The following is a 25,724-nucleotide window of genomic DNA, read 5'->3' on the forward strand; positions in this document are numbered from 1 at the left end:
TGTCCTAATGTCTTTCTCCTTGGTAAGTACAAAGGAGAAATACTCATTGAGGACTTTGCCCATCTCCCGTGGCTCCTCACAGAGGTGACCGCTTTTACTCCTGAGAGGACCCATACTGGGGTAAATTTGGCCTACCCAGGTGGTAAATTTGGTGATTCTGGATTTGTACATATTTTTTCTCAGTGACTGACTGTGTTTGGTTCTGGTATACCAGTTTCTGTTCATCATTTGTTGTTCATAAATAAGTGAAATAACAGTGTAATGTGCTATTAAAGTTGCCAGGGGTAAACGGGACGAAAAAGGTTGGGAACCCTTTTTCCCCCTTAAGTAATCTTCAGCGAAAAATAAATAAGCTGCTGGAGGAACTCAGTGGATCATGCAGCATCTGTGGAGGGAAATGGATAGACACGTTTCCCCTTTAAAGTAGAGGGGAGAAAACAGATGTTGTCTGTCCACTTCCCTCCTCAGATGCTGCCTTACCCACTGAGCAGGAGGCTTGCTTGTGTTTCCTTCAACTTAAATTATAATAGTGCTGTTAACATTTGTTTTGCCAGCTAACATAATATTGACTAAATGATATAGATAAGTTTTGGAAAATAATGCTGACCTGGTTGTTAATTATATTTTGAAGAATTAAATAATATCTTTGCCAGTGGAATTCTGTGCCACAGAAGGCTGTGGAGGCCATGTTAATGGATATTTTTAAGGCAGATAGATAGATTCTTAAATAGTCTGGGTGTCAGGGGTTATGGGGAGAAGGCAGTCGAATGGGGTTAGGGGGGAGAGATAGATCATCCATGATTGAATGGCGGAGTAGACTTGATGGACTGAATGGCCTAATACTGCTTCTATCACTTACAGCCTTATGGTCTTTCGTTGATCCATAGGCTTCCTTATGACTAGTTTCTGTTATTACCTTTTATTTCTGCTAAAATATTCAGCTAAAATATCACATAGCATTTAAGTACAATTTTTCTTCTGGCGAGTCTCGTTATCTTAATTGTTAAAGAAAAGTGTATTTTATCTAGAAATTAAGATAAGGGAAAGTTGAGGGAGCTTATCTAGGATGAAAATTGGTTTGACTAAGCAGATGATGTTTGGTGGTTTCTGTTCTGTAAACACAATGTAATTCTATGCAAAATTGTCTTTTTTAGATTTTAAAGAGCATCTAAGTCTAATCTATGAAGCAATTGAGGAAGCAGATTTTCTGGCAATTGATGGAGAATTTTCAGGTACTGATGTAGATAAATGTTCTCGAGATGAAAAACTGTATTCTTCTTCAAGATGTTTGGACAAATCTTTGACCAGGAGAGGCACAGAGACTGTGGACAATGCCAGCAAATGGGATTAGCATAGATCGGCCTCGTGTTTTGCATTGATGAGATGCATTGGGAGCCCATCTATTCTTTTATTTGGCTTATTAAATTCCCCACATTCCATGAAATAGCATTTGGATGCTGCATTAACATAAATGTTAATATAAACAAGTTGAAACTCTTCTTGACTGTTCAGTGTGTTTTATTGTCATATGTCCTGAAATGGAGCAATGAAATTCTTACTTTAGACTTTGGACATACAGCGTGGAAACAGGCCCTTCAGCCCACAGAATCCTCGCCGACCAGGGATCACCCTGTATACTAGCACTATCCTACACACAAGGGAGTGTGGGAGGAAACCAGAGCACCCGGTGAAAAACAAAATCAGGGAGAATGTACATCATCAATAGTTAGGATAGAACCTGCGTCTCTGGCGAGCAAGGCAGCAACTGTGCCAGCAGCACAACAGATATGTACAGTGCATTCAGAAAGTATTCAGACCCCTTCACTTTTTCCACATTTTGTTAAGTTACAGCCTTATTTTAAAATGGATTACTTTTTTTTTAAAATCATCAATCTACACGCATTACCCCAGAATTTAGAAGCGAAAACAGGTATTTAGAAATTTTTGCGAAGTAATTAAAAATAAATAAATTAAATATCACATTTTACTTTTACTTTACTTTTTTACTTTTATTAATTTATTGAACATGTTAAAAAATACAAACATAAATAAACTTGTAAGCAATAAAAAATAAAATAAAACAAACAAATAAGTAACTCAAATAATACAAATAATATCGTTCATGTTCAAAAGGGGTAAGAAGTTCGAAAACTTTTCTGGTCCTACCCCCTCTTATTTTCTATACATTTTCATGGAAAAACAAAATAATGGGAACAAATTGATCCAAAATCTGTTGAACTGTCCACAAACAGGAAATAACCAAACAGAAAAGAAAATCACTGGTCCAGCTCATAACCATTCAATCTTTTGTTTCTGAAGAGTTTGAATAGAGTCTTACATTTTGAATAGTTTGAATAGAGTCTTACATTTTTTTCAGCTCATCATGGCAGTTATTCCAGAGACTAACACCCTTTGCTGTAACACAATGGAGTTTTGCATTAGTTCTTATTTCTGGTTTTTCGAATATATAGGTTCCTCTCAGGTTGTGTTTGCTTTCTCTCCGTTGGAACAACCCCTGGATATTACAAGTCAATTGCTGATTAGCTGCTTTGAACATAATTTGGATAGTTTTATAATCTGTCAGATCTTGACATTTTAATGTTTTTAGTCTGATAAATAATGGTTTTGTTGAGTGTCTGTAGGTGGTTTTATGTATAATTCGTATTGCTCTTTTTTGGAGGATGAAGATTGGATGTGTATTTGTTTTATACGTGTTCCCCCATACCTCCACACAGTAGATCATGTATGGGAGTATGAGGGAGCAGTACAACATATACAGGGAGGCTTGATTTAGTAGGTCTCTGGCTTTATTCAGTATTGCAATTGATTTGGATATTTTGGCTTTCATACAATTTATGTGAGGTTTCCAAGTTAATTTGTTGTCAATTAATACTCCAAGAAATTTTATTTCAGATACTCTTTCTATTTCTGTGCCATTTATCATGAGCTTTTTCTCTGTGTTGGTTGATCGATTTCCAAATATTATGAATTTTGTTTTACTTAAATTCAATGTGAGTTTATTTTCGTCAAACCAGATCTGCATCCTGCTCAATTCCTTTTCCATACTATCCAGGAGCTGTTCCAAGTTGTCTCCACAGCAGAGTAAGTTAGTATCATCAGCGAAGAGAATAGTTTCAAGAGTTTTTGACACTTCACATATATTATTGATATACAAAATGAATAATAATGGCCCTAACACTGAGCCCTTCATAAGTATTCAGACCCTTTGTTATGACACTCAAAATTGAGCTTGAGTTCATCCTGCTTCCATTGATTATCCTTGAAATGTTTCTACAACTTGATTGGAGCCTACCAGTGGTAAATTAAATTGATTGGACGTGATTTGGAAAGGCTATATAAGGTCCCTCAGTTGCCAGTGCAGGTCAGAGCAGAAAGACCACGTCATGAAGACGAAAGAATTGTCCGTAGACCTCCGAGACAGGATTGTGTCGAGACACAGACCTGGGGAAGGGTATAAAACAAATTCTACAGCATTGCAGGTCCCGAAGAGCATAGTGTCCTTCCTCATTCTTAAATGGAAGAACTTTGGAACCACAAGGACTCTTCATAGAGCTGGCCGCCCAGCCAAACTGACCAAACGGAGAAGGGCCTTGGTCAGGGAGGTGACCAAGAACCCGATGGTCACTCTAACAGAGCTCCAGAGTTCCACTGTGAAGATGGGAGAACCTTCCAGAAGGACAACTATATCTGCAGCACTCCACCAATCAGGCCTTTATGGTAGAGTGGCCAAATGGAAGCCACTCCTCAGTAAAAGGCACATGACAGCCCGCTTGGAGTTTGCCAAAAGGCACCAAAAGGGCTCTCAGACCACGCGAAACAAGATTCTCTAGTCTGATGAAACCAAGATTGAACTAATTGGCCTGAATGCCAAGCGACAAATCTGGAGGAAACGAGGCACCACTCATTACGATGAAGCATGGTGGTGGCAGCATCATGCTGTGGGGATGTTTTTCAGCGACAGGAACTGGAAGACTAGTCGGGATCGGGGGGAAGATGCACGGAACAAAGTACAGAGAGATCCTTGATGAAAACCTGTTCCAGAACGTTCTGGATCTCAGACGGGTGGGTTAATCTTCCAACAGGACAACGACCCTAAGCACACAGCCAAGTAGTGGCTTTGTGACAAGTCTGTGAATGTCCTTGAGTGGCCCAACCAGAGCCCGATCTTGAACCCGATCGAACATCTCTGGAGTGACCTGAAAATAGCTGTGCATCGACGCTCCCCATCCAACCTGACAAGAGCTTGAGAAGATCTGCAGTGAAGAATGAGAGACATTACCCAAATACAGGTGTCCCACGCTTGTAGCACCATACCCAAGAAGACAAGGCTGTAATCGATGCCAAAGGTGCCTCAGCAAAGTACTGAGTAAAGGGTCTGAATACTTATGTAAATGTGATATTTCAGTTATTTATTTTTAACTACTTTGCAAACATTTCTAAACACCTGTTTTTGCTTTTGTATTCTGGGGTATTGTGTGTAGATTGATGATAACAAAATTAAATTTAGCCCATTTTAGAATAAGGCTATAAAGTAACAACATGTGGAAAAAGTGAGGGGGTCTGAATACTTTCTGAAGGTACTGTAAATGTCACATGTACCGAGTTACAGTGTAAAGCTTAATGAAATTATTTTTTTAAACTATTAGCGTGAATTAATAGCTCCAGGGTTTAATTTGCCATAAAGAACTAGGGAGATGACTGTCATGGAAGTCTCTGGTCTATTGACATATTAAAACTTTGGAATAACTTTTATTCAAAAATGTTAGTCTCTTGGAAGATGTTTTTGTAGATATTATTGTACTGCTGTGCATGAGTTGATGCTGCCATATAGCTACTGGACTTGTCATGAATTTTATTGCTGGTTATAATGTTCTCATTCTTAGCTTGCTTTTTCTGTAGCCCATGGAGCTGATTGCTGGTAAATACTGATTATTCTGCTGTCATCTGTGTTTCCATAAAGGAAGACACATGAAAATGCAAATACTGGTTAACCAAATAAAACAAGGGTGCTGGAGTAACTCAGCGGGTCAAGCAGTATCTCTGGAGAATATGAATATCCATGTTCTCCAGTGATGTTACCTGATCTGCTGAGTTACTCCAGCGCCTTGTGTTTTATATCCAATTCTGTTTATGGAAAATAATGTGATTGATGAAATGGGGAATGCCATTGGTAGTAGGCGGGCCAATTTGGTTATAACACCATTTTGGTCGGGAACTAGCCCTGCACTAATTAGATGCAGACTGCCAATTTCATCATGGAGATGAAAGAGATTCACTTTGGAAATTGACAAACTGGGGAAAAAAAACGTTTGGGGGAAAATAAAATCTTGGAAATATATGCTGCTTTATATGTGACTTCCCAGCCCTGAAAATCACAAGTTGTAGGTTTCACCACAGGAGGCCATTGAAGAATTACAGATAACCCTCGTTATAATGTGGGGAATTGTGTCTGTTATTGCTGATTGTCCGCTATAACCAAGTAAGTGATTTGCTCCGACCACCTTGTGGTCACTCTGTGAAACAACAAGTTGTTTTCAAATACAAAGTACATTTTAGCAATTAACATTTTATTTTTGTTACTGCAAGGCTGTTTGCTACATTGTTTAGTAAGGTATCATTGCACAAGTGTTGATCAAAGCATCTGCTTGTCAATTACATTGACTTGTCAATTTCCGTGGCGTCCTGCAGTGTAACCAGCAGCTTGTGTTCTTGTAGAGACGGTGTCTGATTACTGTGGGGATGCTCGGTCCGCTTATAATCAAAATCTGTTATAGAGATCTGTAATAACAAAGGTGGATTGTACTTGGGAATTTGACAGGCAATTACTTCTGTTGACACTTGTACAATGATTAGCTATTAAACAATGTTACATGCAGCCTTTAGTATTTTTAGCTTATAGAAACAAAAATAAATTTATTGCTATTAAAACATGTTGATATTTTGAAAATCATTTGGGGGAGGCAAAATAACTTGTTACTGCGGGGTCTAAAACTCTCTAGCCTCTAACCCCTTTTTACCCCATTGACACAATTGTTTTCATAATGCAAATTTGTATAATGCAAGATTTCTTGGGACTGCAACTATCCCATTGTAGCAGAACTACCCCAAACTATCCACAACGTTTGCTGTCATATATAACTTTTTTCCCCATCTGCTTTATTTTTGCACTTCCGAATCATTGCCTGTCCCTCCCCTCAGTCCATTGGTTGCTGAAACATTCACCCGTGCAATTCTTGATTCTTAAATTGACTACCAAGGCATTAAAAAACCAACACCAAGCACAGGAGTAGCAGTGGGTCAGGCAACATCTCTGGAGAACCTGGATAAATGACATTTTGGGTAGGGGCCTTTCTTCTAGATTGAGTCTGAAGAAGGGCTTCTCCTGAAGCAACTCCTGTTCATGTTCTCCAGAGATGCTGTCCGACCTGCTGAGTTACTACCGTGCTGTGTTTTGTAAACCGGAGTTTGCGTGTCTTCCCTCTGGTTTCCGCCCATATTCCAAGGAATTGCAGGTTTGTAGCTTGATTGTCTTCTGCAAGTTGTCCTTAAGTTGTAGGGCAGCGCTAGTATAAGGGTGATCGCTGGTTGTTGTAGACTCAGTGGGTCAAAGGGTTTGTTTCCACACTGTATATCTAAACTAAACTGATCATCCTTCTATTTGCAGAATTACCTGATAGTTGTTTATGTAACATATATTTTGCTGTTTTTTACATCTCCATGGGCCTGCTTCTTCCTATCTCTGAATTAGTGCTGCATCCATCTGAACATTGACTACTTCCACCACCAGTAGTCCATAGTTACAATGTGTACTGTCTACAGAATGCACTGCTTGGGCTGGTGAAGTAAACAATAACGATCAGTTGCTGCGATTCATCTAGGGCAGAGGTGTCAAACTCGCGGCCCGCGGGCTGGATTTGGCCCGCGAAGGAGCCCAATCGGGCCCGGGGGATGATTTCCCCAATGCCGGAGCGGGCTGCAGCTGTCCACGGTGCCGGATCAGGCTGCGTCCACGTATGCACGGCGCGATCCGGCCCGCATGAAGTCGCATTTTGCCCGTAGCCTAAAATGAGTTTGATACCACTTATCTAGGTCAAGGATTGGAGCTGTTAAGTGCAAATGCCACAAACCAGCTCTGGACTCCAAGGTAATGTCTGGTGCCAAGAATTGGTAAATTTATACTTCTAAAGGAGGGTCTCGACCCAAAACGTCACCCATCCTTTTTCTCCAGAGATGCTGCATGACCCGCTGAGTTACTCCAGCACTGTTGTGTTATGGTCACCCTGTTATGGGAAAGGTGTTGTTGAGTTGGAAAGGGTGCAGAGAAGATTTACAAGGATGTTGCCAGGACTTGAGGATCTGAGAGGGGTTCAGCAAGCTAGGATTTTATAACCCCAGGCAAGTGGGACTAGTGAAGATGGGACATGGTGGTCAGCATGGACAAGTCGGGCTGAAGGGCCTGTATCCAAGCTGTATGACTATGGTGTTTGAGCTGTCACAAGGAGCTGCCAGTCCTCTGTGCTGGGGAAGTTTTGGTTCGTGGATAACTCATCGTTGTATTTTGGCATCTGTAATTCGGTGTTGTACAGGTTCCCCCAAGTCTGCAAACACTCAGCTCATGTACAGCCCGTACATGCGAGCAAGTGTTTGGGTTGACCGGTGGGATGGATTTGCCAGTCTCTGCATGTCTGCAGGCATCCGCTGCTGCATGGGAAATCGGTTTGCAACTGCATTTCCAACTTGCGAACTGTTTGTGTAGCGAATAGCTCACAAGAACGGAACCCTGCTGTAACCTGATGACAACCCACACATAAACTTTGTAAAGTGGGAAGATTGATTTTAAACTTTATTGCATAATCTGAAGGGGGCGCTGTCCTGTGCACGGCTGCCCTGCCAGCAGTTGTCTGTCTTTTCACCGTTTTATTTTTATTTTTAGTTAGTTAAAGTGTTTTGTTTGGAGGTCTAGACTTTTTTGTGTGGGGGGTGGGGGGGAAACTGCCTTTCAGGGTCCCTACCTGGTCGGAGAGGCAGCCTGGAGCGGCATTTCCTGTCGCGGACCGCCCAGAACCTCGGCTTCGGCGGTGGCACAGCGCTGGAGCGCTATCGTGGAGCGGGCGAAGCCTTGCCTGGGTCGCTGCGCTGGAGCTCCGATGAGCTGAGACCGCCTGGAACAACTTCGCGGAGCTGCGGGACTGTGGAGTGGCCAGCTGCGGGCGGCGGCGCCGAACTTTACACTGGGAGCCTGGGATTTCGCGACGAGATCGCCAGTTGTGGAGCTCCAACCGGTGCGGCCTTGTCGGCTTCGGAAGCCGCGGCCTCCAGTACGGAGGCGGACGTTCCAGGGTTCCCATGCTGCTGTGAGGATTCTCCCAACGCCGGAGCACCACCACCCGGCGAGAACGGCCAGGAACATCAGGCCTCCGTAGAGGCAACTGTGGAGGCCTCAATAGGCCCGACTATGTGTGAACTGGGGTTGGGGACTGGACTTTGTGCCTTCCCTCATGGTGGGAGCCATTGTGGGAGGATGTTCTTTGTTTAAGACTCTCATTGGTGTTATGTCTGTATTCTTTTTTTGTGTGCTGCAAAATGGCAAAAAGCATTTCACTTCATTACACCTCGGTGTATGTGAATGTGACTAATAAAATACCTTTGATACCTTTGATAATTTGCAAGGAAGGCTATTACTGGTTAATTAAACTGTATTCTATCTGTTTTGTTTGTGTTTAGGAATAAGTGATGGACCTTCAGTGAGCACTCTAACAAATGGCTTGGACACACCAGAAGAAAGATATCAAAAGCTGAAAAAGGTGAGTAAAGAATTCTTCCTGCCATCCCTGTTGCTTAAAGCAGAAGGGACAACACGTCAGGCTCTCCTGTTGTACGATGGGAGTGCAGAGAAATTGGAGCTGAAGGTCGATAAAGTCATGTTATTGCCTATGTAAATTGCCCCGAATATACAGGGAGACGATGAGAAAAGTGGGATAACAGAGAGCTAGTATGAATAGATGATCGAAGGTTGGCATGGATTCAATAGGCCAAACGGCCTGTTTCCATGCTGTAGCTCTAAACGAGGAGATGACTGATGTTCGGCCTCTGCTTGGTAAAGATGAATTCGCCCAAATTATTAACCTCGCCCATGTCCGCAGGTTTGATAGCAGTGAGGGGGCTGGTCAGTGCATGCAATGCTGTTGTATTGGATGGTGGTGGTTTTGTGTGACCATGGAGAGGTTGAGACGTGCATTGCCAGGATGGTGATGAATAGGTCTAGAGAGGGTAAGAGGCCAGAGCAAGGGCTGGCGTCGGGGAATCAGGAATTCTGAAGATGGGAGAGATGCTCCACGATCTCCAGTGAAGATTCTTAGCCAAAGAAATGTCCGTGGAAGCAAACAAGCCATGTTAAAAATCGGTCACACTTGCCATGGGCTTTATTGAGATTGGGTGTTGGGGAATGATATGGAGCCGTCTGCTGCAGACAGATCGTTTGGGATGTGAGAGGGAAAACCTGAAGGGGTTTGTGGGCACAGAGTCGGACTTGTAAACCCTTTCCGTCCTGGGCTCCTTCATTTACCAAAGGGAGGTTTTGTGTATTCTGGTGGAACAACTGCTCCTATTCTGCTTGGGCAGCTTACAACCCAACATTTGAACATTGAATTCTACAATTTTAAGTAACCCGTCCCTATTTTTTATCTCCCCGCACCCCCTGTGCTTTTACTCTGTGACATTTTGCACCTTGGTGCGCACCCATTTCTCCAGTGATCATGGGGGGGGGGAGAACAAAAGAGGAGTTGGCGTGCTTTGTAACTTTGTCAATGCCGTAGGTGGCTGCTATTTGTATACCTTGGGTATGCAAGCAAAGATGTCACACGTGGCAAAGTATTCCATTCCACCCCAGCAACTCTCCCATCCACTTCCACCTGCATCGCTCCCTCAGGCTTTGCATCACTCCTCTTTCCTCGTCTGCTCCCCTTTGTCTCCTTTTCACCTCGAGCCTTTGTCCACCCATCTGTCAACCAAAGCCCCTTCAGCTGTATCCACCTATCACTTGCCAAGCGTTGTCCTGCCCCACTTCCATGACCTGAACCTTTGCCTATCCATTTCCTCCAGAGAAGCCGTCTGACCCGCTGAGTTCCTCTAGCACCCTGTGTTTTACTTGTAAAATTCAAAGTGGTATCCTTGAACTGGTTCGATAATACACTGTTACTTTCCCCTGTTTTGTTCTGCAGCATTCCATGGACTTCCTGCTGTTTCAGTTTGGACTTTGCACATTTACATATGACTCTGCAGAGAATAGGTTTGTATGTTTTATTTCTTATGAATAATCTGTCAATTATCGTTCCCCATTGATATTGCACACAGTGTTGGTGGATAGCTCTATGGGCACAGTTAGCTGTCAAGATGCCACAATGATAATTGTCTATTGAAAATGTCTTTCATTTGATTCAAAATTGGGGTTAAGATATTTTGGCATGGAGGGTACATCTTGTAAACTCATTCTCTTTGTACCTTATGATCATTATAACAGCATAAACATTTACAATGCCAAACACTTGCTTGTGCTAAGATAAACAAAAAATGCTGGAGTTACTCACCGGGACAGGCAGCATCTCGGGCGAGAAGGAATGGGTGACGTTTCGGGTCGAGAACCTTCTTCAGTCTGAAGAAGGTTCTCGACCCGAAACGTCACCCATTCCTTCTCGCCCGAGATGCTGCCTGTCCCGGTGAGTTACTCTAGCATTTTGTGGCTATCTTCAGTGTATATCAGAATCTGCAGTTCCTTCTTACACTTGTACTAAGCAGCTATCGTCAAAAATCAGGATGAGTATGTGTGTTAGGCATAAAAAGAAATGGAAATTAATTGGATAAGAATCATCGGAGACCAAGGAATACAAATAAGAGGTTCAAGAAGGCTATGTGGGAAAATAAATGTACAAGGGCTGTTAAAATTAATTTATTTGAATACTGTAATGTAGTACATTATGAAGGGTTACAAAATTCCTCCTAAAATAATTTGAGGAAATAAGTGCGTGCGACTGGGTTTGTGCCCTTGATCCAGAAATGTGTAGACACAACTTGATTGTGGCCTTTCGCCAAGAGGAAGAATGGGTGCAACGCCGATACATTGGAAGGTTGCTAAAAGCTCAAGGGCTTGAGATTTGAGGTCTAGTTGTATTAGGGGTGCTTGTTTGCTCTGGCACTTACCTCGCTGCTTCAGGGCTTGATGAGAAGTAAGTAGTTCTAGTACCGTTTCCTGATAGGATTAATGGTTGAAGTTCAAAACCTGATGCTCTTATTTGTATTTTTTTTTGAATAACAGGCACATAATGAAAACATTTAACTTCTACGTATTTCCAAAGCCGCTGTCTAGAAATTCACCTGATGTTAAGTTTGTTTGCCAGGTAAGAAGATCTTCTAATAAAATGTTAATGGTGTTGGGTGAGAGTTCTGCAGATTCTGGTTTAACTGGGTGCTCATTGGTAGTGGCTTAAGGGCCTATCCCACTTGCGCGTCCTTGGCTCGCAAATTTACGCGACCTTGTGGTCGCTTGAGGTGTACGGGCACCGTATGGCTGCGCGGGGCCGGTCCCACTTAGAAACGCGGAGGGGTATGGAGTTGTGCGGGGCCGTTCCCGACATCACCCGGGGCTCCGAAATTCTTGCAGTGAACAAAATCTTCGCGCGCCAACGGCCTGTCGCGGAACTGACGGCCAAATTGGGACAGGCCCAAGATCCTGGTGCGACGCAACATCTCACCTTCAACAGCAGCAGGCAGGCAAACGATCGCTGAACTGGACCTGGGGCTCACGGGCGTTGCGGTCCGGATCTGCCCCCACTTCTACTCCCAGAGCGGGGCCAAGAAAATTGAAGATAGACACAAAATGCAGGAGTAACTCAGCGGGACCGGCGGCATCTCTGGAGAGAAGCAATGGGTGACGTTTCGGGTCAAGACCATTCTTTTCAGACTGAAGAAGAGTCTCGACACAAAACATCACCCATTCCTTCTCTCCAGAGATGTTGCCAGTCCCGCCGAGTTACTCCAGCTTTGTGTCCATCTTCAAATGACGTCACGCGCTCCAGACGGCTGTGCGTATGCATGTAATCGCGCCCGACCTTCGCTCGACCGTCTCGGCTCAACGCGACCACGAGGTCGCGTAATTTGCATGCCTGGACATGTAAGTGGGACAGGCCCTTTACTTGCAAAAGCTTTGGATCATTGCATTCCTATATTGTCCACTAACCTGTATTTCAATCTGAGAGTAATGAAAGGTCTCTGTGCTCTGATTTATTCACCAAAAGTTCTGGCCTCTATTTCTCAAAATTAAATTGAATTAAAATTTCAAGAGAATGCATTAATAAAATATACTTTAATACAAATCACAGAATGTTCCAAAGAACTAAAAATGCTATTAATCACTTTGAAGGGTAGATGTTAAGTTGACATAAGTTAAAATAACATGCCATTAACAGCGAAGATAGACACAAAATGCTGGAGTAACTCAGCAAGACAGGCAGCATCTCTGGATAGAAGGAATGGGTGACATATCGGGTCAAGACCCTTCTTCAAACCCAAAACATCACCCTTTCCTTCGATCCAGAGTTGCTGCCTGTCCCGCTGAGTTACTCCAGCATTTTGTGTCTCATCTACTGTGTAAACCAGCATCTGCAGTTCCTTCCCACACATGCCATTAACAGCAGTGCACAGAAGTTGATTGACAGGATTTTGTGGGGTAGATTTATTACTGATCTCTGAAACACCCTGCTGGTAACAGGTTCCTAATTAGAAACTTTCATCTTTTCAGTCAATGATTTCTCACTGTTAACCAACCTCCAATGCCGACCGGTAGATTTTCTTCAATAATTTGTTCTATAATCTTTCACAGCCTTCAATGTGACAGTTTGTTAAATACTTTCTGGTCACATCATCTGCCTTGTCTCATTACTTCATGTTGCACAAATCTGTGGAATTTGTTTTTATTTCTCTTTATGTTGACCCATCCCAATCCTATACAGGCACCTCGTGTTTTCAACATGTGTGATTTGAGTTTTTGAAATTATATGCGGGTTCCCTTAATACCAAAGCTTGATTTATGCACTTATATTTTCGGAATAATGTGTTTATTGCTGACAGCGTAGTCCTGTATTTGTTTAATTGACACGTTTTTGAATTGTGTGCTGCTTTTCAAGAGAGTAACCCCGTGTAAAACATGAGGTGCCTGTATTTTACTAGTGTTTTTTTAACTGATTCGTAGCTTTCTCCTCACTACTGATGTTGGCCTTCAAGACCCAACAACATCTACCAGTCTTAGTTGCAGAAGTACAAAAGGTTTTGGGAGATTACACCTAATCTATAATCCATCTCCATGTGTTTCGGTACCCGGACGTGGCGCCGACTGACGAGAAGCCGAAGCAAAGAAGTGGAAGCCAAATAACCGATTGGAAACTAAGCCGAAACGCCAAATAACAAAATGGAAACTAAGCCGAAACGCCAACTAACCAAAAGGGTGGGACGCCGGTGGAGACGGGAGGGTGGGGGTCATTTTCCCACACAAGCCATAGGTGACTGGGCAATCTGAACCCAAGCACAAGTTGTAAGCGGCCGAAGGAGCGCAACCCTCGGGACAGCCCCCACTCTCCCACGGCCACGGCCGCTCTCCGCCTCGTCTCCCCCGTGCGGCCGTACTGTGACGGGCTGTGGGTCGGGTGGAGCAGAGATGTGGGACAGACTGGTCCCTCCGCCCACCCAGAGTCACTGACTGCGATGCACCGCCATCGGACCCCAATCCCCACACCAGGGCGATTATTTATATAAAAAAAAAGAAAATTTAATTTTTACTTTTTTAAATTTCTTTTCATTTATTTATTTAGTAACCACTCCCCCCCCTCCCCCCATCTCCATCGGCTGGAGGGTGGGGGTCTTTTTCCAACAAAAGCCATAGGTGACTGGGCAATCTGAACCCAAGCACCAAGTTGTAAGCGGCCGAAGGTGCGCATCCCTCGGGACAGCCCCCACTCTCCCACAGCCACCCTCTGCGGGCTGTGGGTTGGGTGGAGTGGAGGTTTTGGACAATGTTCATCCCTCCACAGTGATGTGATGGACGTGGGGGTCTGGACAAATCGGTGACAAGTCTCGCCCCCCGGCAACATCATGTCCGTTATTTGACTTTTCTGTTGAGCGGCATTCGGTTCGTTGGCTTGTCAGCGACGCCGCCTTTCGGGTAGGTGGTGCTTCGGCAGAGCGGCCATTCGGTGAGTTTGCTTTTAGGCGACGCAGCTTTTCGGTTAGTTGGCTTTTAGGCGTCCCACCCTTTCGGTTAGTTGGCGTTTCGGCTTCGTTTCCATTCGGTTATTTGGCTTCCACGTCTTTGCTCGGCTTCTCGTCCTTCAGCGCCACGCCGCACACGTGTGTTTCAATGGTTTTTATTTGTCACCAAAAATCAAATGCACTCAGAATTTCAAATTAATAATTGACCATGCATTAAGTGCAGATTTCAAACAGAGTTTCAAACTTTTTCCTAGTTTTCCCTGTCAATATTTCTAAACTTAATTGGTGTATTTTAATTTTTTTGATTTTGCTCCTAAATTGTCGCCTCTTGGTCAGAAGGAATCATTTCTTTTGCTCGATCTCTCGAATCCCTTTTGCTATTTTGCAAAACTTTGGTCAAACCTTTGAAGTTCCACGGATCACAACATGAGATTGTGTGATCCCTCTGTATTTGAACCATTGACAATTGGGTATCATTTTGGTATTCTATGCTGTAATTCTTTAGACTTTTGATTTTAGAGAGAACGTGGAAACGGGCTCTTCAGCCCACCGAGTCTGTGCAGACAGTGATCACCCCTACATTAGCATGATCCTATACACTTGGGATAATTTACAATTTTACCAAAGTCAATTTCACCTACAAGCCTGCAAGTCTTTGGAGTATGGGAGGAAACCGGAGAACCTGGAGAGAGCCCACGCGGTCACTGGGAGAATGTACAAACTCCATAGAGACAGCACCCATAGTCAGGATTGACCCAGGTCTCTCAGCACTATGAGGCAGCAACTTTACCGTGGCGCCATTGTGCTGAACCTTCCTTCAAATCCAGTATTTGTTACTTGTGTGTAGCCCAAACCTATGGAAGAGAGCATTCAATGCCTTTGAATAAAGATATTTCTCTGAATCTCAGCCCTTTTATCCTTGGTTTAACACTTGGTTCTTGACTATCTTGTCAAGCTATGTTAAGAATTTTATGATTTGATGAAGTAAACCTCATCCTCATTTCCATTGTAGAATGTTGTCTCATTCTACTCTTTTTCCTCTTCTATAAGACACTAAGTCATTCGGCCCCTCTGCCATTGCTCTGCCATTTGATCCTGGCTGATCTCTTTGTCTCTCAACCCATCTCTCCTGCCTTAATCCCTTAACCTTTGATGCCCTTCTTAATCAAGAACCCATCAATCTCTGCTTTAAAAATACCCAATGACTTTGCCTCCACTGCTGACTGGCAATGAATTCCACAGATTCACCATCCTCTGGCTAAAGAAATTCCTCTTCTCCTCCATTCTAATAGTGTGCCCTTTTATTCTGAGGCCATGTCTTCTGGTCCAAGACTCTCCCACTACTGCAAACGTTCTCTCCACATCCATTCCATCTAGGCCTTTCATTAATTCATTCCATATAGCCTGGGATGGTCTTTGAAATTCTCTAACTATGTGGTGATAAAGGGGGAAAAAAGCTTCTGATAATAGGTTTATTATTTCATTATTTTTGTTTTTAATGAATGTTTTTAAAAACAGTACTTAAATTAATCTAATGCTTTTAGCCATCTCAGAAAGTCTCGGAACTTTGGAAGTGTAATCGGATATGTAATGCAGGATCTGGGGAAGACATTTTGCTCACAAAATTCTCCCACTCAGCAATGTGACCAATTTTCTTTTAAGATGTTGGTTGCGGAGTAGTTACTGATAAGTTACTTGACAGTCTTGTGTAAGCAAACCACATTCCTTGTGCCTTTTCTCTTATTTTTTTTTTTAGAGTTCGAGTATTGATTTTCTAGCAAATCAAGGATTTGACTTCAATAAAGTCTTCCGAGATGGTGAGTGATCACTTCTGAAAGAAATTGAGATGCATTCATTTTGTGGCCAAATGCTTCTCCAATCTTGCTTCATGTGTAAGATTGGAGAAACAAGGATTCTTCTATCAGTTGAGAAATTTGTGGTGTTTCTCCAGCTTGCAGGTTACAAGATTGTATTGAATAGGTTTGTCTCTGAACCTGTCTGGTTTATTCCAAAGATAGACACAAAATGCTGGAGTAACTCAGTGGGCCAGGCAGCATCTTTGGAGAACATTGATAGGCGACGTTTAGGATTGGGACTCTTGTTCAGACTAATGTTCTCCAGAGATGTTGCCTGACCTACTGAGTTACTCCAGCACCTGGTGTCGTTTTGTTTTTGTCAATCAGCTTTTGCAGTTCCTGGTTTCTACATCTAGTAAAATGTTGATGTTTCTTAGCAGTTGTCAACTGTTTAAATTTGCAGGGATCCCATACCTAAACCGTGACGAGGAAAGACAGCTTCGGGAGCAGTTAGAAGAAAAGCACCAACAGTCTAACGGCACAGGAACGCCATCTTTCATCTCGCCAAACTCTGCCAAAGGGCCAGTTGTCATACCTGAAGAACATCGAAGTTTTATCGAGAAAATTGTGTAAGTGAATTTTGAAATGATTGTGAAATTCTCCACTTAACCAAACTGTGCCCTGATCAATTTCTTAACTTACCATTGATTTGATGCCCAGGAACAAAAAGTCACAAAAAGACATAAATTGCTGGAGCAACTCCTTGGGTCATTCAGCTTCCGTGGAGAATGTAGATAGGTGACGTTTTGGGTCTGGCCTGCAGAAGGGTCCCGACCTGGAACGGTGACTGAAGAACTGCCTGCAGTTCTGTGTGTCAACAAAAAGTCAAAGCCTGCATCTGCAATGCACCACTTCGTATAATGTCAAATGTGGGACATTGAATTTCTGTGGTGTGAGGTGGAAGATCATGATATGGGATGCTCAGTGTTAAACCCCTTTTAATATTTATATTGAAATTACTTGGCATCCTCTAAGTTTTGTTGGAAGGTTTTTGTCGGGTGGCACAGTAGCGAATCGGTAGCTTTGCTGTCTCGCAGCGTGAGAAAACCGGATTTGATCCTGATTACGTGTGCTGTCTGAATGCCGTTTGTACGTTTTCCCTGTGAATGTGTGGGATTTCTTTGGGTGCTTCTTTTGCCTCCCACACTCCAGATGTACAGGTTTGTAGGTTAATTGGCTTGGGTAAAAATTGTAAATTGTCTCCAGTGGCTAGTGCTACTGTACGGGCTGATTGCTGGTTGGCATGTACTCGGTCGGCCGAAGGGCCCGTCTCCACGTGTTTCTAAAGTCTAAATGTTGTTAGTAAATCTGCTGGAGGTGGGTATGCATGATATTTTTTGCATGTAAGAAACAGGTTTTGACAGTTTTCAGATGTAAGCTGGTGTTTATCAACATTTCTAAGCCGTCTTGCAAGCATTAAATAATTATACTCTGCTCTTTTAACTTAAATCTACAGTTAAAACCTGTAGCTTTCTTTTCTGAGAATGTTATGTCCTTGTTTAGATTAGGATTACATCTCTTAGGTAGTGATTTACTCATTGGCTTACTAATAATAGATGCCAGAAGCCTTGTCAAAAGCATTAGGTAATACCACTGAACATGTTCTGTCAATGCACCTACACTTCCTCCTCTTGCCTCAGAATTATCATTTCCTTCTCTGGCTTTTTCGCATTGTCACCATTTTTTTTTACTTTGAGCATCAATTTCCTCCTCTTGGTGAAGTGCATGTATTTTCTGACGAATAATTTGGAAGTAAGATGGGATTTGTAGGGCATTTTTTCTGTGCAATGATAGGGTATATTTATTTCAAGTTTAGAAGTTTAGTCGAACATTTTTTCTGAGAAATTAATCTTAAAGCTGAACCATATAATTGTTTTCAGGGAAAAAGTTGAAGACTTGCTGAAAAATGACAAAGGTAGTTTAGAGTTGGATCCATGTACCGGGTAAGTGGAAATATATTAATCTATTACAAAACTGGTTACTTTGTAGCCTTTTAGAGTTTAGTGTAAAACTTTGGAATGCTTTGGCGAGTATTTATAATTTAAAATTAACAATAGGGATTGTTGTCTTCACATTTTCTGAAGGTACTTGCTTATATGTATTTGTCTATTAGCCTGCGCTTATGTGTGGAATTGCAGCCAAACCTATTTATTCAGTGTACATGGTCACCTGACAATTGTAGGGAAACCTTTCCTTGCTCACTTTGTAAGGTACATCAAACAATCTCAATTCCAGGCATACACTGGCCCTATCCCCAAACTCTACCTCTATTGACGCCTGCATCGGTGCTGCCTCCTTCACCCATGCAGAACTCATTGACTTTATCAACTTCACGACTAATTTCCATCAAAAACCTTCCCATTCCCAATCTGACCTTTCTGCTCTGGGCTGACTCCATTGTCAGAGTGAGGCACAGCGCAAATTGGAGGCACAGCACCTCGTACCTTGCTTGGGTAGCTTCCACACCAGCGATATGAACATTGACTTTAACTTCAAATAGCCCTTGCTTTCCCTCCCTCCCTCTCCATCCCCTCCCCCTTCCTAGTTCTCCCACCAGTCTTACTGTCTCTGACTACATTCTCTTTTTGTCCCACCTACTCCCCTGACATCAGTCTGAAGAAGGGTCTCGACCCGAAACGTCACCCATTCCTTCTCTTCGGAGATGCTACCTGTCTCGCTGAGTTACTCCAGCATGACACAGAGGGCATATTTAGTATATCAACATACCCTGGATTGAATGATGTAGAAACGAGGAGATGCTGGTGCTGCTTTACACAAAAGAACACTGTTCTGGAGCAACTCAGTGGGTTGTCAGTATCTGTGGAGAGATTGGTGACGTTTCGGGTTGTGACCCTTCTTCAGTCTGATTGTGTGTGGGGTGGGGGGTAGAAAGCTGGGAGAGAGGTGCAGCATCTGGTCTTTGTTTTACATTTCACAGTATATATTTTTTAACTGGCTGAGCTATCATGATAACCCGTACTTTTTCTTTGCCAAACACAACCAGTTGTCATGATCTGCAATATATGACTTTGAAGGGCAGTGAATAAAAGGATTTTGATCAGTAATTTACATCAAAGCAATTGATTAAAATATAAAAATGAGCAAAGTCTGGTCTATGGGGAAAAGAGAGGAGTGAAGCTAATTGGATTACACTTCCAAAAATAAAGGGAAATGTGTTCTGAATGACTGCTTCGACCAAAATATTTTGAGATGTTAGTATACTTTCCTTCCCCACTTCTCATCCTCCCGCAAAAATATTTCTTCCCCTCCTACTCACTGCAAAATTTAAAAACGGCAGGTTACTGATGCGCACGTTAAGCATGATAATCAAATGTGTAAATTATATATGTAAATTCATGCTAAATTTAAGATTATTTTGCTCATTTCTCTTTTGGAGAAAATAATGTTTTGTATAGAATGCATTCAGTTTTCTCTCGTTTTGTAAAAGGTTGTTTTCTGTTCAAAGGTTCCAGAGAAAGCTCATTTATCAGACTTTGAACTGGAAGTAAGTCATGGTATTAAGGTACAGGGCACAGTTGTGTTCTGCCTGAATTTCCTTTTAATCGAACATAGAGATGTTACTGGATGTGAATTTCATGTTGGAATGTGAAATGAATGAAATTCGATCTATTTTCCCATCTTGATTGGATAAGAGTGAAATACACTTTATCCTGTATCTGTACACTGGACTGCTTGATTGTAATCAAGCATAGTTTCTTTGCTCACTGGATGGAACGGAGACGTGATACTAAACTAATCAATGCTTTCACAAACTTTTAATTGGAACTATTCAAAGTTGCTTAAGACATATTAAATTGAAATCTCTTATTCGGTGAATATTGAAGCCACTGAATAAAATATCTTGATGTATGATATTATGGCTGCCCTAAGGAGAATTGGCACTCACAGGAACATAATCTAAAGACGATGACAGCTAGAAATGTAGATAAATATCAGATTTTTATTTAAAAAGCTAGTGTCAGAAATGGTGGCCATGCAGCGATCATATTGTGAAACACAACTGGTTCACTATTGTTCTTTGAGGAAGAAAATCTAATTTTCAACTTGACAAATACTTGAAACCAGATCCACGCAATCTACTTGACTCTTGGTCACCCTCAAATTACCTAGCATGGCAGTGTTAATAATTTAACCACTAACAATTAAACAATAGATTATGTAGCCAATTTAACAGCAGATTGAGATGTGACAATGGATCATATAGTTCAGCTGACCCTGCAAAATCCTTTTCCTCAATCTCTGATGATATGTCAAGTTAGGAAGATGTGTTCCATTGTTTAGCCCAGGCACTGCCTTTTGTAATCTGAAAATGATACCTTAAAATTGTATTAAAGTGTTTGTAATTATTGTTATCCAAAGGAGTCAAGTGCACCATTATTCCCTTCCTTATTCTAATGACCCAAGTCTTCGGCCAATTTAATGTCCTCCAAATAAAACACAGGAATTCTGATTGAGATGGAGATGGGAAACATTTTGATGTGCTGTCGTGGCCAAGTATTTTGTTTTTAACACAACAGTTTGTGTGCATTGGAGCAATATCCCTACTGACTGGAGTTGCAAGAACTACAAAGGAACCTTGTGCAATTGCTCAAGGCCTGTGATCTCTAAAGCATTTGCTGCAGGAGTCCTGTGCTGCAGATATTTCCTGCTCCGACGCTATTTGAGATACTCAATGTTGTCCAGGATAACAACGCATGTTTTTTTTTTTGCTTCTCCTCTGCCCCAAGCTCAAACAGCTTAAATATTCTGTTCTTTAGCCACCAAGGTGATGTGGTTGCAGTGAATGCCATGTACTGCCTGTATTGGAGCAATGCATTGGGGGTTCTTAAGAGCATGTGCACCTGGAATCTCTACCATCTACAAAACAAAAATAAGGGTCGCTTGTACTTGGCGTTCAGTGCGCGGCTTGATTATAACCAGGTATAGTTTTATCGCTGACTTGGTAGCATGCAACAAAAAGCTTTTCACTGTACCTCGGTACACATGATGACGATGATGATGATGATAAACTAAACTGATCAATGCTTTAAACTTTTATTAGGAAATATTCAAAGTTGTTTTAGACATATTAAATTGAAATCTCTTATTTGGTGAATCTGCAATGAATATGGAAGATACTGAATAAAATATATTTTTATTAATTTATTATATTATGGCTGTCCCAAGGAGAATTTGCAGCTACAGAAACATAATCTAAAGACAATGACAGCTGAAAATGTGGATAAACATATTTTTAAAAAGTTAGTGTCGGCTATAAAGGAACACCATTCACTGTAGGTTGCACACCCATGTTTTGCATTGTTCTCGAATGACATTGTCAATTTTTCGACATCATCAGGTTAAAATTAGTTTAAAGCTGCATTTTTATTGAAGGAATTGAGGGAAATTCAAGGTGGATGGCGATAAGTCCTATTCTATTACTGATATTAAACACTATTCAGATTCTATACAATCCTGTGGGAATTCTTGTTTTTGGATATTTGCTTTAGGATGAATTTGAATTATTACAACAGAATTGTTTAGCAGTTTAAAAGTAGTTGTAGGAATTGAGCAGAACATTAAATATTTCTTAAATTTTACATTACTAAGAAGATGATGTCACAGGTTTATTTAAATTTTACAGCTCATTTAAAATTGACTTGAAAACCACAGAACACCCCAGAGCACTAACAATATGAAGTTTGCAGCAGTTCTTTAGAAACCCCTCGTTTAAATTATTTTTCTCTGCTGTTCTTGCTTTAGGTTTCCTAAAGGAACTCATGTTGAAACCTTGGAGAATGAAAAGGTAATGAGTTAAACATCAAAATAAAAGCAGCGATACTGTTAATGTTGTTGCATGCGGAAAATAGTCTGAATAAATAGTTAGTTCACTGTATAAATAGATTTGTGTTGTCTTTTTATGGATGATAAATGTAGGTTTATGTCTGTAAGCAGGACAAGTCTCATCGGCAGTTAAATGTTTTAATAATCATTTTCCTTTGTTTAGAGCTGCATTCTAAAATACTGAAATTGTGAGAAGCACAAAGTGCTGGAGTATCTCAGCAGGTCAGGCATCTCTCAGGAAGTCATGGGTAGGTGATGATTTGGGTCGTCTTGAGTCTGAAGAAAGGACCTGATCTGACAAAAAAACATTGCCTATCAATTCCCTCCACAGATGCTGCCTTACCCGCAAATGTACTCCAGCACTTTGTTCTACACAAGATTCCAGCATCTGCAGTTCTTTGTCTCCATTTTTTAGCGATATATTTCTCAATCCCACCTTTATATCCTCCAACTCCTTGCTTCTGAATATCAATTTCAGAAGATCTTTGTTTTCTATGGGTGTGGCAATCCAACATTTTCTAAACTGGGACCCCAGGCTGAAATGTATATCAAAGTCATTCAATCAATGGTCGGCCGAGCTTCAAACCTTCCGAAATTGGCCACAGGTCCTTGCATCATATTGAGATTGGAGGAAACCCTGCTTCCTGACTTGGTTGTAAATGTCAGCCCGGGACATGTGGCTCTCCAGAGTTCGACACAAAAAGCTGGAGTAATTCAGTGGGACAGGCAGCATCTCTGGAGAGAAGAAATGGGCGGTGTTTCTGGTCGAGACCCTTCCTCAATGACTGCACCAGTCTTAACCCCAGTTTCTCCAGACTGATCATTTGTAGATGGGGGTCTGTCAGTTAAAGTGAATGATGAATTTCTTGATATTTCTGGGACTTTGGTCCTGCTTACTGATCTTGAGCTGACCAAACACTCCACATTCTTCTTGGATATCATCTTTTAGTTTGATGATAATAACATAAAATGCTGAAAGGCTTAACAGGCCAATATGAGCATTTTTAAATATTTTTTTTGTGGAACATTCTGGTGAAAACTGTTCCTATCTTTTTTTTGTGCATTATCCTAGAATCACCAACGAGCAATTATGGCTGGAATTTTTTTTTTTTCCCTGATCTTGTAATCCATTTAGAAAGGTATTGATAAATCAGACAGTCGGCAAGGATTTGTTCAGGGCATTACCTGTGAGACGGTGAAACGTCTGACCAATGTTTATTTATTTTTCCTGAGGTAACATGTTGTTGATGAGAGTATATTTGACACAGTCTTATTGGTAAATCGGAAAAATAAAAGTCCACAAATCCAAAGCGATGTGGCAGGAATTGTTCACTGTCAGAAAGTGAGCCATGATTGGATGTTTTCATGACTGGAAAACTACTTGTAGTGGCATTCCATTGGATGTTGTGAGGTCTCTTCCTTTTCTAGTTATATATTTGGGCTCGAGGTTTAAAGAATTAAAAAATGAAATCAATATTGGTTGTGATTTTTAGTGAGGACTGAAGAAAAATACTGTGGCAAATACAATTGGTCTGGAGAAGTGCGGGATATACATTTATGGAGAGCAACAACGTTGAAGGATAAACAAGTAATGGGATACAAAGAAATATAGAGGGGTCACTGAGAGTGTATCCACAAATCTCTGAAGGTAAAGGATGATGAGATGAAGCACTTGAGGTATCCAGGATGCATGCCTTTATTTGTAAAATACCAGAGAGGGAGACCATGTTCAAAGCTGTTCATTTTAAAGAGAGATAAGGCTAGTTTGGTCACAGCGGTGCAAATTTCTAATGCTGTGAAAGCATGAAAAAAGCTTCAAAGGAGATTTCTGGATGTCGCCAGGTATTTTAATTAGAAGCCAGATATTTCAGTTGAGAATGGACTGAGCTGAGACTGAGGCTTGTTATCCTTGCCTTGCATCTATGTTCCCATGGTATATGTTGATAGCTTGCAAAAGGATTAGAGTGGTGTTGAGGATTTTTTGTTTGCATCCAAAGTGCAGAAACTGTTGCAAAAAAAATAGAGGCTGCAGGAGGAACTCAGCAGGTCAGGCAGCATCTGAGGAAGGAAATGGACACTTGACGTTTTATTCTAGACTGAATGGGCTGAGGGACGAAAGGCCCGAAAGGGGGTTGGAGGAGAGGGTTAGGAAAGGAAGGTAGATGCAGTTGAGGATGGGGTGCATAGCAGGTAACAGTTAGGTTGGGGAGAGAAGGGTAGAGATAGTGATAGAGGCTGGGAGGTGATAAGTGGAGAATAAAAGACTGCAGATTCTGGAAGCTGCTAAGAAGGGAAGCCAATATCTTGTATCAAAACTCCTAGATGTTTGTTAATTTTTCTTCGTGTTGACTTTTGTTCGTGCGGCTTTCACCTTTGAGATGTTTCAGCAATCTCGTCAGATGCTTTGAATGTAAGTGTATGTACATTTTAAGAAGTGTGTAACAATAAGCATGTAAAATATTTTAAATACTGCTTTGCAGAAAGAGAGATACATTGTGGTCAGTAAGCTGGATGATGATGAAAGAAGGAGGAGAGAAGAACAAAAGCGAGCAAAAGAACAGGTGTGTGTATGTTTTAGCACTTTTAATGCATTGGTATGTTTCCTCTTGTTAATTTGATGCCAAACTTGGCATGCTTCTCAGTAAGAAAGAACTATGCATGTATTTGATGACTTAGACAATAGATGCAGGAGTAGGTCATTCGGCCCTTCGATCTAGCACCGCCATTCACTGTGATCATAGCTGATCATCCACGATCAGTACTACGTTCATGCCTTCAACCCTTGTCCCTTGACTCTGCTATCTTTAAGAGCTCTATCTAACTCTCTTGAAAGCATCCAGAGAATTGGATATAACTGAAATTATATATTTTATTGTTAATATCTATTATGCTGAGTTATTATATTTGCATTTGAAGAATCTCTAAATGTTCAGAAGTCTGACATAGAGAGAGAGAGAGAGAGAGAGTTATGACCAATACAGACCGAGAAATCAAGCATTCCTCACATAGACTTTATAATGGTGTGTGTCATCCCATAGAGGCCATGCAAAGCATAAGTCCTTTAGTGTCAGTGAATTATGACTGAATCCATGTCGACCATCGATCACCCATTCCAACTATCTTATCCCATTTTCCCATCCCCTCCCTACACACAAGGGGCAGTTTACAGAGGCCACTTAACCTACCGTAATTTCTGAAAGGCATCGAATGCCTGGGATTATGCCGGATTAATCACTAAATGGAATACTGAATTTGTTACCAACCAGTCCTAATGTAACCATAACCCAACCACGAGTCTAATGTTTAACAGAAAACTGAGAAAAATACAATTAAATAATTTATTTCTATATTGTGTGTGTGCGTATGTGTTTCATATAATGTGTGATGTAAATTTACTAGACTAATCTCATGGAGTTCATGTGTTTTCATATCAGCATTCCTCATTTCTTTTGTTGATTAGTTGACGTATATCATGTCCGATTTGCAGCTTAAAAGAAAATCAAGAAAAAGTGCCTGATAATTGAGAGAACTCTCTAGAAAGAGCAATTAAAAGTTTGGGATTAACAGTAAATGGATGTAATGGTGCAGATATCTTGAAAAACAGGCATGGCTCTACCATAACTAGCTGTCTATTTTACAGGAAGAAATGAATGATGCTGTGGGATTTTCCAAAGTAATATATGCCATTTCTAAATCGGTGAGTCTTCTTTTCGAAAAAAAATGAAGGTTAATTTCTTAAATGTTTTT

General features: G+C 41.5%; 1 protein-coding gene across 4 annotated transcripts in view; it reads left to right on the top strand.

The window, feature by feature from the left end:
• The window catches only part of parn (poly(A)-specific ribonuclease (deadenylation nuclease)), a 119,723-nt gene that overhangs the window by 2,480 nt on the left and 91,519 nt on the right, over nucleotides 1–25,724 (top strand). For all 4 annotated transcript variants that reach the window (XM_055651691.1, XM_055651693.1, XM_055651692.1 and 1 more), the window contains exons 2-12: nucleotides 1,155–1,232; nucleotides 8,746–8,825; nucleotides 10,242–10,309; nucleotides 11,333–11,414; nucleotides 16,034–16,094; nucleotides 16,537–16,702; nucleotides 18,014–18,076; nucleotides 19,600–19,638; nucleotides 21,897–21,939; nucleotides 24,458–24,538; nucleotides 25,618–25,674. In XM_055651691.1, the coding sequence (XP_055507666.1) occupies nucleotides 1,155–1,232; nucleotides 8,746–8,825; nucleotides 10,242–10,309; nucleotides 11,333–11,414; nucleotides 16,034–16,094; nucleotides 16,537–16,702; nucleotides 18,014–18,076; nucleotides 19,600–19,638; nucleotides 21,897–21,939; nucleotides 24,458–24,538; nucleotides 25,618–25,674 (818 nt within the window). The remainder of the gene's footprint in view (nucleotides 1–1,154; nucleotides 1,233–8,745; nucleotides 8,826–10,241; nucleotides 10,310–11,332; nucleotides 11,415–16,033; nucleotides 16,095–16,536; nucleotides 16,703–18,013; nucleotides 18,077–19,599; nucleotides 19,639–21,896; nucleotides 21,940–24,457; nucleotides 24,539–25,617; nucleotides 25,675–25,724) is intronic.

This window comes from Leucoraja erinacea, chromosome 20 (assembly GCF_028641065.1).
Source record: "Leucoraja erinacea ecotype New England chromosome 20, Leri_hhj_1, whole genome shotgun sequence".
NCBI lineage: Eukaryota > Metazoa > Chordata > Chondrichthyes > Rajiformes > Rajidae > Leucoraja > Leucoraja erinaceus.